Source organism: Artemia franciscana, unplaced genomic scaffold, assembly GCF_032884065.1.
Source record: "Artemia franciscana unplaced genomic scaffold, ASM3288406v1 PGA_scaffold_49, whole genome shotgun sequence".
Lineage (NCBI taxonomy): Eukaryota > Metazoa > Arthropoda > Branchiopoda > Anostraca > Artemiidae > Artemia > Artemia franciscana.
The window spans coordinates 891420-906489 of record NW_027062689.1 but is presented as its reverse complement, the minus strand read 5'-3'; the positions used below and the strand labels follow the sequence as shown (position 1 = coordinate 906489).

The window sequence follows — 15070 nt, the reverse complement described above, 5'->3', positions numbered from 1 at the left end:
AAAGAAGGTTTATCATAGCAAAATTTGAAGTTCTAATGCTCCCTCTGAGCAGTAAAAGACACATTCCAAAGTCAGAGTCAAGAATGTAGTGGCGTGAATTAAGGAGGGATCAAGGGGAGGAAATGGGTTTAGTTATCCCTCCCAGATTTGTTAGCCTCCCTCCGCCCTAGATTTTTTAAGTACATTTTATTATTGAAAATAATTTTTTTTCTTGTATTTCATTGAAAAATTGCGAAATTGAAAAACATATCTAGATTTTGAATAATAGATTTTCTTGTCCCCCTTCTATTTCTGTTAATTGTCGTGACTACAAAAATAAGGGTTTCAGGCCCATTGCCATATATTTTAAAGAAGGTTTATCATAGCAAAATTTGAAGTTCTAATGCTCCCTCTGAGCAGTAAAAGACACATTTGGCCTGAACAGAGCAAAAACAATGTCAAGCAAACCTTATGTGATAGTTTATAAATTTAAAATTATCAAGATGCTTTGCATTAGACATCTTAGTCAAAGAAATTATGCATCCTTACGGTGACCGATTAGATTAAAAAAAAAAGTTTTTTTTCAGTTGAAACTAAGGAGCAACATCAAAACTAAAATCGACCGGAAAATTTTCTATACATGAGGGGACATCCCTATCCTGAGCCTCCACTCCTTACGCTAAAGTCTTAAAATTCTTTAAACATACTTCTAGTTGAAAGTTCCTGTTCACTCCCCGTGTCAAGAAATTCCCCAGTCTTGACACTCTCGCCCGAGTCAACCAATGGGTTAGGTTGACCCCCTTCCTTTCTCAGTCCTTTTCTTCTCCCCCGTGACTCTCTGCAAACACACTCCTTGCGACCAACACTGAATTAATTCAATTGAATTTGGGAGACTTGCCCGCTGGCAGGACAAATCTCCGGTCGTAGGCTTAGTCTCAGCAGATCGCAGTGTAAATTACTGCTCTACCGCTTATGACACCCCGGCAGGTGAGATACAGATAGTCCAATTGAGTGAGAGGCAGCTCTAATTTAAGAGGGGAGGGATAAGGAAGGTACGGCCTCTTCATAAACGGAATTTTTTTTCATTTTAAGCTTTGATGTTGCTCCTTACTTTCAGTCAAAAAGACTTTCTGTTTTTTTCTTAATTTCTGACCGTTTCTCAAGTCATACCAGGAAATCCCCTTCCTTCATTCCATGTGAAAATGTCCTTCGAAAATTTCCCCTGGAAAATTTTTACCTGTTTAAACTCTTCCTCTCCCGTACAAAGCACCCCCCTCCCGAAAAAAAGAAGTCAAAATAATTTCCAGTAACAAATACTATATGTAAATAACAGGCACATTGCATAGCTTACATACCTTTCTCCGAGGGCTGTGGGGGTCACGTCACTCCCAGAGGTATAGTTTCTGGACTTTTCAACTATGATGAATCAAATGACTAACTCCAATAACAAATTTTTTCCAATTTCCAATACTGTCTGTAAACAATGGACAAATTTCAAAACTTACAGTCCTTTCCTAAGGGGCTCTGGGGGTGGGGGCATGTCATCCCTTGAGGCACATGTATTGGACCTTTCAATTATGACAAATTAAATGACTGTCTCAAAATTTCATTTGGATGTCTTCGGGGAAAAAGGGGTATGGGATAGGGGCTAGCTGACCTCCATTCGGTATGGTTACTTAAAGAGACACTGAAACTTTTTTTGGAATGAGCCCTTTACCGATCTTCTAAGACCCTTGGTTCGACACAATCATCCCTGGGGGGGGGGATAACAAGCAACAAACATCCATAATCTTTCTTTGGCAAAAAATACACAGTTAGACATACTTAGATCTAAGAGCTTGAAACCTATACAGTAGAGTTTTCTGATTGTTTTGTAATTAGGGGGGGGGGAATGACTTAAAGAGGGCACTTTAACACCAAAATATCCCAGCTCTCACTGAACCTTCACATAAATACAAAACTAGCTCTCAGGAAGGGATGGGCGTGAAGGTAGAAATTGATATAGAATCCCTCTTGATTTCTGAGAATATATCTTGTCTAAGTTGTTATTATGAAAATAAAGAGTAACATTAGACCCTAAAATAGGCATAATTTATTTAGTAAAGGAGGGGACAGCCCCTTTATCATCCCCAACTTCCGCTTCATGGTCGTTAAAGTTTGGGGGGTGCTCCTTCGGTCAGAAATTGAAAGTTCTAGTCCTATTTGAGTCGAAAGGGGCCGGTGACCAACCAACCCCTGTCCTAAAACTATTTTTGATATCTGGTCCTTTTATTAACCATTAGGACATATGATTGACATTTTGAGGTACCTATTTTGTACTTTCTCTGCGGCTGCTCAATTTTGCGTCCAGGAAAATTTTCCATGGGTGGAGGGGAATTATCTGGGGTACTTTCTTTGGGGGGATTTCGAGCAGAGAAACACCGACCCCGACAAACATGTAGGTACTCAGTTGGTCCCAGTTGTCTGAACTAAGAAATACCTAGAAATGGGTATTTAAAAAAATTTTATAAGCAGTGAAAATTATTCCCCGCGTAAAACGTCCCTTGGATATTCCCATCTGGAAATTTCATCAACGGACAATCCCCCGCTGAAAATTCCCTCAGAGTAATTCACCCCATTGAAGATTCTCCCACAGGCAAAATTTAGCAGTCATAAAGAAAGTACAAAATAGGTAGCTCAAAATCTCTATCAGATGTCCCAAGGGGCATCAAAAAGACCAGATATCAAAAACAGTTCAAGGACAGGGGCTGGTTGATTTCTACTCACATTTGACTATAAGAAAAACGACTAGAACTCTCAATCTCAGATCGAATGAGCATCCTCTGAAGTTTCTATGACCATTAGGGAGGGTTGGGGAACCCTACTGTAGAATATTCAAGATCTCATTAAGAAATATTTGGAATAGTGTATTTTTTGTCAAAGAATGATCATGGATAAAACGACACAAGTAAAAGAATATGGAATTGACCTGAGACAGTGAAATTTACATAAACCCTAAGAATTTTCGGTTCTATATCCAATCTGTCTCAGCAATTTACGTATATAAACGAAACAGCACATACAACAAAATGGAATCTTTAAAACTAAAATTAAAATAGTCCCATGTTTGATGTTTTTATGATGGAAAGGCAGTCTGGTCTTCGCTGTTATTTAACGATCATGGATGCGTTTTGTTTGTTGTTCTTTTATTGTTTTTATTCCCCCAGAGATGATCGAACCAACGGTCCTAAAAGACTGGGAGAGGGCTCATTCGAACAAAATTAAAAGTTCAAGTGCCCTTTTAAGTGACCTAAGAGAATGGAGGCCAAATAACCCACCTTCCATGCCTCTTTCCCCCCAAAGATGTACGAATGAAATTTTGAGATAGCCATTTGGTTTATCATAATTGAAAAGTCCAATAAATATGTCCCCGGGGATGACGTAACCCCCAGGGCCCCCCTTTGAAAGGTCTGTAAGTTTTGCAATGAGTCCATTATTTACAGATAGTATTTTTTATTGGGAGACATGCAGATATCTTTCAGGGGGAGTTGTCTGCGGGGGAGGGATTTCCAGGGGAAATTTTCAGTGGGGAGAAAATTTTCTGGGAAGAATTGTTCTGAATTCATCTTTAGAATTCTTTTCATTTGTCTTTCTTTCTGTTTGGATGCCCATTTTAGATATAGAAAGAATGTTACGAAGGAATAGTCCGGGAAATTCCAGCGGGGGTCAAATTGTCTGGCAGGATTTTTCCATGGAAAAACGCGGATAATACCCACAAGGGTGCTGGGTCACACCTCCCTTCTTATTGCAAAAAAGTGTATCTGGCGTTCATTTTAGTGCGTTATTTAACTGAAGTGATTTGCTTCATAATACAGTGATGTACTATTAAGGAGGGGAAGCAGGTCTTTGTGTAGGAGGGGGGGATAATATACCTAAAGATGTATATTTCAATGGCCTAATTTTCTAAGCCTCTTTGAGCCTTTAGATGAAAATTGAATGAGCTCTTGGGACTTTCTATCTAATTATTCTTGGTTTCCAGGTATATGTTTAGTCTATGCCTTTACTATTGGTTTTTGGGGGGAGTAGTAATGTCCAAGTTTCCTAATAGTATCCAAGTTGATTCAGGTTATGTTTTCCAACGATAAATCATGCATTTTAGGGTTGGGCAAATTGGAGAGTTTACAATCCTTCCCAGGGGACTGTGAGGGCATGGCATCCATGGAGGCACAGTTAAATTGTTCTTTGTTTCCACGTATATTTTTGGTCCATGCATTTACTTTTGATGCTTGGGGAGATTAGTAGTGTCCAAGTGTCCTAATAGTGACCAAGTTATTTCAGCTTCTGTTTCACAATGATAAATTCTGCATTTTAAGAATGCGCATATTGGAGAGTTTACGATCCTTCCCAGGGGTTTTGAGGGCAGTCGCCCCCTCCCCCAATAAATTGGAGAAAAAACTATTATATAGCCCATGTCTCTTGACTATCCGAATATAGAACCTTTTTGCCCCCCAATAAAAACGCTGGAGCTACTCCCTTGACTGTTGGGGTTTTGTTATTCCCAGAAGCATAGTTATTTAGATTTTCGGCTATTTTGAGCAAGATTACTATTCCAAAATGTTGATCAGATATATTTTGGGAGATTGCAGTTAAAATTGGCACAGGGGACTAGTTACCCCCTCCCCAACCATTTCTCAGCATCCCCTTCAACAAGCCCTCAAAGTAAAACCCTCAACCATTCAAGAGATGCTGCAAATACGCCTTTTCGACAAAATAGATGCACATGGTATCTTTATTATTTAGTTGAATATGCCCCTCAGCATTCCTCGATATTTCGCCTTCATATACGTAACCTTTTCAAACACATTCAGAATCAAACATTTCATCTTTTCCTAAAGATTAAATTAAAAAAAAACAAGTTTTTTTAAATGAAAGTAAGGAGCAACATTAAAGCTTAAAACGAACAGAAATTACTTCATATATGAAAGGGGCTTTCCTCCTCAACACCCCGCTCTTTACGCTAAAGTTTGACTCTTTCTCTTAACTCTATTTTTAAAACAGTAAGGAACTTTAGCGTAAAGAGCGGGGCGTTGAGGAGGAAAAGCCCCTTTCATATACGGAGTAGTTTCTGTTCGTTTTAAGTTTTAGTTTTGCTCCTTACTTTCATTTAAAAAACTTTTTTTTATTTAATTTTTGGACGTTTTAAAATTAATGCATGTTTTGATCTTGGCTCTCCGCACATAAATAATTAAAACGAAATTTGCATATTAATTAATTGCAATTAATCAGAAGATTTTGAGAAAAAAGAAGAGAGGGAGGAGGCCTAGTTGCCCTCCAATTTTTTGATTACTTAAAAAAGCAACTAGAACTTTTAATTTTTTACAAATGTTTTCATTGGTAAAAAATATACGTAACTTACGAATTAATTTACGTAACGAACTTCTATATTCGTATTTTTTTTATTGCGTGTATGAGGGTGTTCATAATTTTTAATGCTGCTCCTTACTTTCAGTAGAAAAAACTTTTCATATTTATTTGTTCATTGTTTTTTTTTCAAATAATACTAGAAAACCCTGCGCCCCCTTCATTGAAATTATCTTCCCCCATGACAAGTTTCTCCATGGAAACATCCTCCCACGTAAACCTCCCTCAAATATCCCCTCTAAACAAAAAAATCCCCCCTGAAAATGTCTGTACACTTCCCAGTAACCATTACTATATGTAAACACAGGTCAAAGTTTGTAACTTGCAGCCCCTCCCACGGGGACTGCGGGGGAGTAAGTCGTCCCTAAAGACATAGTTATTAGGTTTCTCGACAATGGTGAATAAAATGCCTATCTCAGAATTTTGATCTGGTGACTTTTGGGAAAAAATGAGCGTGGGAGGTGGCCTAGGTGCACTCCAATTTTTTGGTTACTTAAAAATGGCACTATATCTTTTCATTTCCGTTAAAATGAGCACTCTCGCGACATTGTAGGACTACTCAGTCGATACGATCACCCCTGGGAAAAAAAAACAACAAAAAAACAAACAAATAAACACGCATCCGTGATCTGTCTTCTGGCAAAAAATACGAAATTCCACATTTTTGTAGATAAGAGCTTGAAACTTCTACAATAAGGTTTTCTGATACGCTGAATCTGATGGTGTGATTTTCGTTAAGATTGTATAGCTTTTAGGGGGTGTTTCCCCCTATTTTCTGAAATGAGGCAAATTTTCTCAGGCTCGTAACTTTTGATGGATATAACTGATCTTGATGAAACTTATATATTGAAAATCAGCATTAAAATGTGATTCTTTTGATGTAACTATTGGTATTAAAATTCCATTTTTTAGATAATCTTTTCCTAATGATAAACCCTACATGTAAACAATGCCTAATTCACAATCGTCTCCTTCGAGGTCCTGAGAAGAATGGTGTCCCAGAATTCTTAACTATTAGGCTCTTGACTAATTTGGACAAAATTATAGTTACAAAATTATGACCATTGTTAAGAATAGGGGATAATTAAAAAAGACAAGGATTAGAGGGGCTGATTGCCCTCAAAAATCTCTTCAACATCCCCTCAACATACATTGAAAGTTTCAACCTAATACCACTAACCGTTCTTAGATATTACTGCTATTTCCTTTTCGCAACCGGAAAGGACAAAACGTGTTTTGATTTTGTTTGCCATCTTTCTCAACATCGCTATAAAGTTTTACCTTAAAAACCTAAGCTGTTTTGGATATCCAGAATCAAACATGCCCTCTTTTTCCAATTAAAAACCTTATAGGCTAACAAGGAGGAGCTTACAAAACTTAAAGCCCTAATATCGAGGGCAAACGGGAGGGGGTGTCAACCCCGGAGGCATAGTTACTTGTCCTTTCGAATATCTTGAATAAAATTTCTGTCTTAAGACTTAGATCGAATGCATTAGGGGGAAGAAGAGCATAGGGGGAAGGTTGTTGTCCTCTGATCACATTTGAGTTTTTGAAAGGGGAATGAAACTTTTGCTTTTCAATTCAACGAGACCCCTGAAAATTTTGTATGACCAAACTTTCCATAAGAAACTTATATCTTAACAATAAGCAGCTTGCAAAACTTACAGTCTTTGTCCCAGGGACTAGTTGGTGTCCACCCCGGAGGCATAGTTGTTCAAACTTTGGGCTATCTCCAACAAAATCTGGCTGCCTCCAATCATTTTCGAATCTTAAAAAGGGCACTATCTCTACTAATTTGCAATGAAATGAGTCCTTTCTGTAGTTTACACGACCAGCTCTTCCATATGAAGCGCTTCTGCGAAAAAAAAAATAATTAATAAATAATAATACATTGAAGTCTTACGGCTCTTTAGTGGAGGCAACGCTGTAGTGTTGCCTCCACATTAAACAGGCGAGTAGAACTTCGAATTTCCTATCTAATGTGTGAGTGGAAATTATCCGGGGAGGAGGAATTTTCTGTTAGAAAATTTTTATACAACTGAAGTCACTTTTATGCAGTCCTAATAAGGGCTTACGCCAGATTTGCCTCTCACTCAATCGGACTATCTGTCTTGGCTTTTTCCATAATTAGCCAGGGCTTGATGCCCACAACTACTTGATTTTAGTCAAAAACAACGGAATCGGTTGAGGCCGAAGGCCTTGACCAAGTCTTACTGTAGAAAAAGCCAAAACAAATAGTCCGATTGAGTGAGAGGCAAAAATGACATAAGCCCTTATTAGGATTGTATAAAAATGATGTCAGTTCATTTGTTAATAGACAATTCCATCTATCATCCGTCCATGCGTCCACGGGGAACGCCTAGATCCCCCTCATGACATTTCCATCTTATTTTCCACAATTTTATGTGTACTGACCTGAAAGGAAATTAAAGGCCATTAACTTGGTATTTTTTTTCAGGTTGCCCTTTAGGAACATTTTATGATGATGAAAAATATTGTCTGTATCGAACACCTTTTATACAATACTTGGCGTTAATGCAATACTATAATATATCTTTTTGCTCTTTAAATGCATATGAATATGACGCCAATCACATGACAAATATATTTATTTTTCTTAATTACGACTCTAAATCTGTAGTCTAGAGGAATATATTTTGCCAAAGCCATGTACCAACTTTCACAAATGAAAAGACTCTCAGGGTGGATAGATTGGACCAACGGGACCTTAGTGAAAACAATAAATTTTCGAAGAAAACGTGCTAAATTTTTTTTACTAATCTACTACAAAGTTTCAGACCATTTAGACACCTAATATAAAATTTCAGGACAAAGAGTACCTCAATTAAGACAAAAAAAAAAATCTGGTTGAAATTATTCACAACTTCCTTTAAAAAAAATAATCCTGTTTAATAAATGACTTTTATATGCATTTAATAAAACAATCAAACAATTACAACAAAATGTAGCTTAAAAACAAAATCTTTCGACAAAAAAGGTGGATTAAAATACAGTTTTATTCGAGGGTGTCTAGGAGACGTCGCTGCAATACAAATTTATTTGAAATATTTTATTGTATATTATACCGTAGAGAAATCCAAAACTTATGAGATTTCCAGGAATTAATATAAATATATATTAAACAGTCAGTTTATTTTATTAATTTTTTCTAGTTATATAGATTTTTGGTGATTTTTTAGTCTATGTTTTGAAAAATAAAAGCACACTTAAAAAAATACAAATCGGTTTCAAACACAAATTACCTTCAAGTCGTTCAGATGTTTGAGAGGGAAGGAAAAGTAGCACCACTTCCATTTTTGACCTTCCATAGGGAAATTATCTATAGTTTTTTATAGTCAATTGTGATATAGTGATATTAATAATAAATAATAATAATAATTTATTTATCACCCACTTCACAAAACAGAGGTTAAATGGAGTAAAAATACAAAAGAAAAATAGCAAAAGTAGTACAAAAGAAAAAAAATTAATCACATACAGAAAAAAGACGGATAAGGCGATGAAAACATCCTAGCCTATAAAGCGCTTCAATAGCTAGCTTCACAGATAATTTTTCAAAAGCACCAGTGATATCTGTCGCACAATACTTTTTAACCAGTTTTGCATTCCGGTAAGAACGAGGTAGATAGAAAAGAAATTTGCAGTACCGGTATTAATTTATGCGAATACGTTTTAGATCACCAGTCAACAGAAGTGGCCTAATACAAGAACAGAAGAGCACAGAATGATCACAAAATTTTGAGTAAAGCCAAGTTAGCGCTCTTCTCCTATAGTGTCCACGATTTGCTACAATCTTAGAGTAACCGAGCATCAGCTTATCACTAATATCTTTGACAGCGCGAGACAGGAGAGCATTCATAGAATCGCAAACTGTTATACCAAGCCAACGAAACGATTTAACACGAGGAATACTAAAACCATCGCAGTATAGTGATTCTGAACAATTATTACCGTTGAAAACAAGAAACTCGCACTTGTCAATATTTAGGTACAGGCCGATATCACGGAAAGCAGAAGTAACTGACTTCACTGAACGGGCAAGACCAGACTCAGTTTGACTAATTAGAAGAAGGTCATCCGCATAAGCCAGATATGAGATATCAGATGGTCCTAGTAGGCACGTAGTCGATATTTTTGATAATACATTTTCAATACAAGCATTAAAAATATACGGCGAAAGAACTCCCCCTTGTCTTACACCGCAACGAACAGGGATATGACCAAAATAAGAATTATCTAATGACTTAAGGCGAAGGTAAGAATGCAAGTACCAAAAACGAAGCACGTTAATTACCGACGGATTTACTCCTCTCTGGCACAATGCTGTCCATGCTTGAGTATGACAAATACTGTCAAATGCTTTAGACAAGTCTAGGGTTGCGAAATGAAGGACGCGACGAGTGCGATGGGCATCTTTTAATAAAGAAGTCAAAGCACGGTGAGCATGCTGACAGCCTAGCCCAGATATAAAACCAAATTGATTATCATCATTTAGAGCAAGCTTAGTGATATAAGGTAGTAGGAGGTGTTCAAAAGGCTTTCTAAGAGTACAAGCTACCGTTATGGGCCTATAAGAACTACAAGAAACCAGATCTTTTCCTTTTTTTAGAAGTGACGTAACGCTACCGCATAAGAACGAGTCGGGCACACACGAACTATTCAAACACATTTGAAAAAACAGTTGGAGATGAGATACTAGTTCACAAGAATTCGGAATAAGATTCAAAACACTAATCCCATCAACATCCAAAGATTTTGATTTTAAACCCTTAATACCTTTAACAATAGCCCACTTTTCAACTGGAATCACATGTCTCTGACATAAACGTGACGGCAAATTTTTTTCAAGTAAACATGAGAAACGCTTATGCACTGCATAATTAACATTCGAAAATATTTTTGAATAATGTTCAATCCAAGATGGACGAGATATAATATCACTAGAACTTGCATCCGGAAACTTGGCAGAATTTATCACTTTTCGCCACTCACTATTACTTTTCGGAAATGTTTCACAGGAGTAACGAACGGCACGAAGATGGCGTTTATATTCGAGTTTCGTCTTTTGTTTTAGATCAAACACAGCACCCCGAGAAGGTCGACCACAGGCAGACCAGATTCTTAACCAGAATATGGTCTTATTCTTGATTTTTTTCAGCAAAGGATCACACTTCCAAATTGGTTTTTGGGTATTCCGCCTGACACGGATCAGCGGGATGGTCACATCTTCAGCTTGCTTTATACATAAGATAATGTCACGATAATAGCGATTCAAATCAGCACGAGCATTGTCAATAATAGGGTACGCATTTGTGCAAAGAAGATGGAAAGGGACACGTACGGTGGACAGTAGAGCTCCAAGTGTAGCAAGGTAAGAGGCATGTTTGCACTAGACCAATCACGTTTTTCAAACCACTTATGCGACATTGAGAGTTGGTTCGAGTATATGTCAGAAGTCACCATAATATCAAAATACAGAGGTAAATGATCATAATCTCTCTCATCTTCATCAAAATGTACTGCTGAAGTTTGTAATGAATGATGGCAGATACAGTGGTCTAAATTTGAGACAGAACCACTACAGTGGATATATGTAAAACTGAGGTCTTTCGTTAGGACCTTAAATACTGAGGGTAGACACTGAAAAAGCGCTTCCTTTCGTGTCGAGGAAACGGTGATGTCGCATTTTAAGTCGCCTATAAGCACTCACTTGTATCCCAGACGCTCAATACCAGATATGAGAGTCTTTAATTTATTGCAGGCATTCGCATAGCTGGAGAAGGAAGAAACAGATCTTCTATCATGGGGCAAATAGGCGTTGATTATGATCACGTCTGCAAGCCGGATTGCAAGATACTGTTCAGAGGATTGGTCGCAGCTAGGAGACAAATAGCTAGGCAGAGATCGCTTAATTATACAGGCAAGACCGCCAGAAGGCCTGCCTCGGGTACGTCAGGCATTCGTGATGAAAACAGCATGTTGAGAACTTCGCCTTAGAAATTTTACACTGCAACTTGGGAGCAGGTGTTCTTGTAAAAGAACAACATCATGATTAGCTAGTTTCTCATCAAGGCTTAATTGCAAGATACTGTTCAGAGGATTGGTCGCAGCTAGGAGACAAATAGCTAGGCAGAGATCGCTTAATTATACAGGCAAGACCGCCAGAAGGCCTGCCTCGGGTACGTCAGGCATTCGTGATGAAAACAGCATGTTGAGAACTTCGCCTTAGAAATTTTACACTGCAACTTGGGAGCAGGTGTTCTTGTAAAAGAACAACATCATGATTAGCTAGTTTCTCATCAAGGCTTAACACTTTATCCTTGATCCCATTGATGTTGAAAGAGCAAACTGAGACTTTATACTCATTCATGATTGCAAGCGAGAAGGTCGTGGAACTTTGAAATTAGCAAGAGCCTTTAGTTTGGAGCAACGAAAACTGTAAGCAACATGATCTCCACTACAATTTGCACACTTTGGGGTGTTACTGCCAGGTGAGTCGCTGGAGTTCATGTGGGGACCAGAGCACCGTGAGCATTTGTAGTTTTTATCGGGACATTTTGCAGCAAGGTGGTCAGGTGACTGACATTTCCTGCAGCACCTAGGAATTCGCCGATATTCATACACTCGGAATAGTTCATAGCCTATCTTCAGTCCAGATTTAAGGGCCGAGGAAAGAGAAATTTCGTCTTCGAACGTAATTTTCACACAATTTGAGCTCCCAATTCTCATAGCGTCTCGAACACCCCTGCAAGCCTTAAGAGGCGCAAGATCAAAATCTTGCGCAACGCCTTTCATGATACCAAAAAACTTTTCTCCACCTTTTTTGCTTCACAATCACGAAAAACCGAGCGCGCAGATTTGCAAAAGTCAGCAGCGGCCATGCTATCGATCTTCACAATCAATTTATCACCAGAGGCTCGCACAGTATCAATGCACTCGTGACCAGAAATACAGTCAATTCTTTCCTTCCGTTTAGATGCATTATCGATATCACGCGGTACATTCGTGATAATAACAGTGGCTTTGCTTATGTCACTACCAGTAGCAATGCTCGGAAGGCTGGGGAAATTCAGATCATAAGCTGACATTTTCTCATTAACTTGCGAAAGAGTCTGTTGAATTCCATTAAGCTTAGAAGCTATCCTGAAATAAGCAACTGCTGGAATACAGGGAACTTCGGCTGGGGAACGGATAACAAAGACAGGCATGTCCTCAGAAGCACTCTGATTTTGAAGAAGCTCTAACATGTCTTTCAAGTGATTCAAAGCTGCGTTTGAACCCGTGCGCCTTGGATAGGGCTCGGTCAATTTCGGCAGCGAATCCCACAGGATTTTCTTCGATTTGGAAATATCACTTGACTCGAAGAAGTCTACTGCAAATTTTAAAATCACTGTAGCTTCGACACCTTTTTCATTATTAAACTGCAGAAAGTTCAGAACCGGGGTATAAACAAAGCAGTCCGTATCCGAATCAGAGTCCATTTTCATGAAAATAGTCTATTAATCCAATTCCGAGTCAAAAACATAACCATGTGCAAAACACGTCTTAACCGCACTAAAGCTGAATGGTAGTTGGCTAAATTTCAGAAGCTCAAAATACCAATAAGCGAGGGAAGCGTAGGCTCCTGCTATCTATTCCCCGCAATTTAAGGGAGGCACACTCTCGGCAGGTACAACGACACTTGCTACAGAAAACCTCCCCTCTTCTGCTCGCTTATAAGTAAAAATTTCCAAAAATAATTAATGAGTCTATATGATTTGATAATTATGACCATACGATTATCTCTCGCTTACTTAAATGCTGCGGAATAATATTACTCAAGGTCACGAACTTTAATCCTTTGCCAGGTATTGCGAAATCTAACTAGTTCGCAGGGATTAAAATTCACTGAAAAAGCTTACTGGTTTGAAACTTATGATATCCAATTCTAGACAGATTATTTAATGTGCTGCTGTTTGTTAATGACAAATAAGTAACTCACTGCTTGAAACATGAAGGTTTTCTATAACACACAAATGACGCAAAAACCTTCTCAAAGCTTAGGGAGAAACAACCCTACTCCCTTTTGCAGTAAATTTCTGTTCGTTTTAAGCTTGACTTTGTAATTCAATTTAACTTCTACTCGTTTTAGGATTTAAATTTTAATCTGTTTCAGCATCTGTTATCTTTATTTTAGATATGAAGGTTCATTTTAATTTTTGTTTGTTTTGGGTTCGATTTATTTGCTGATATTAACTTGTGTTTGTTCTAAGTTCGAATTATTATAGAACTTTACTTTTGCTCGTCTTAAGTTTTAGTATGGTCTTTACTTTTCTTTGAATTTTTTTTTTTACTTGACAAGAAAGTATCGTTTATTTGGGTGTTTAAGGCCGTTTCCCAAAAATCGATGTTCTACATTTTCTTTTCTGGCCATCGTTATCTTATCTCCTCGCAGTGCATACCCCATGTGGCTGTCTTCTATTTGATTATAATTTGCATGACGACAAGAACAAGGAAACCAATTTATCAACGAAGAAGAGAGCAAAGAAGAAGTTTAACCTTTATTTTCTACCTCAAAAAGTATTTTATTATTTTTTCTTCCAAGCTGTGACTGTAAAACTTTGAAGATGGCTTTTTTTCAAAGCAAAATTTTGTTCCAAAGGGTAAGTATAACAAAAGTAATAGTGCTAATGAAAGCATCATGTTTTGAACTGAAGTCAAAGATCCAAAGAAACCACAGAAAACCATGAGTATTGAAAATAAGTGTTCCATCATGTAACAATGTTGGTCATGCTGTAAACAAGATCAAAAATACTTCTTTGTACTTTTATTTAAAAATGAAGGGGGGAGACAACTCTGATTCACTGTTTGGTAGTTTGTGGTATGACTAAGGCCTTGTAATCATGAAGCACTAAACTTATTTTTCCTTTGTTGGAATTATAAACCTGCACCGGCTATTGAACGAGGAAAGAAGTTTAATATTTGACTGTAATTTCATGATGCTGATAGGGTATCTAGTGACTCACGTGTGGAAACATAATGAAAAAAATGAGATGGAATTTTTGATGATATTTTGAATATTATATATAGGTAGAAAAATAGAGACCAAAATGAAAATTAGTCCTATGTGCTTGGATGTTTTCTCATTTTTGACAAAATAGCTGATTGTAGAGTAATCTATTTTTTCTACAATCAGCTTACAAAGTAATTTAAATCATGTGGATTAAATGCTGAATAATTTGGTAGATTTTTATTAGTAAAATCATTCGAGTTCGTAAAAAAAAGTATTCACTCATTCACACATAATTTAATGGATAAAAACAGACAGCTAGTGCGATTCTTCTGATGGCATCTCCTCCTCTTCTGGCTTTGCTTCCTTTTCTGCATGAACTAATTGATAAGAATATGGCAGTGCGTGTGTATAAACGTAAGACTTGTACTGGACTTCAGGGACTTTGTATTCAACTTCAACTGGCTTCACCTCCTTAATTTCAACTTTTGGAGCTTCAGGTACAAATGGAGTATACTTCAGCTCAATTGGTTTAATTTCCTTGACTTCAACTTTCGGAGCATCAAAAACAACATGGTGAACAGGCGAGACAACTGGAGTAACTGGAACACCAGGTGCTGCATATTTGAATTCTACTGGCTTTGTTTCCTTGACTTGAACAAATGGTGCATTATAAGCTAC

General features: G+C 37.5%; 1 protein-coding gene across 1 annotated transcript in view; it reads right to left on the bottom strand.

Moving 5' to 3' along the window:
- Nucleotides 1–14707: 14707 nt before the first annotated feature.
- The window catches only part of LOC136041891 (uncharacterized), a 3006-nt gene continuing 2643 nt past the window's right edge, over nt 14708–15070 (bottom strand). Inside the window, exon 3 of the mRNA XM_065726684.1 lies at nt 14708–15066. Coding sequence (XP_065582756.1) covers nt 14708–15066 — 359 coding nt within the window. The remainder of the gene's footprint in view (nt 15067–15070) is intronic.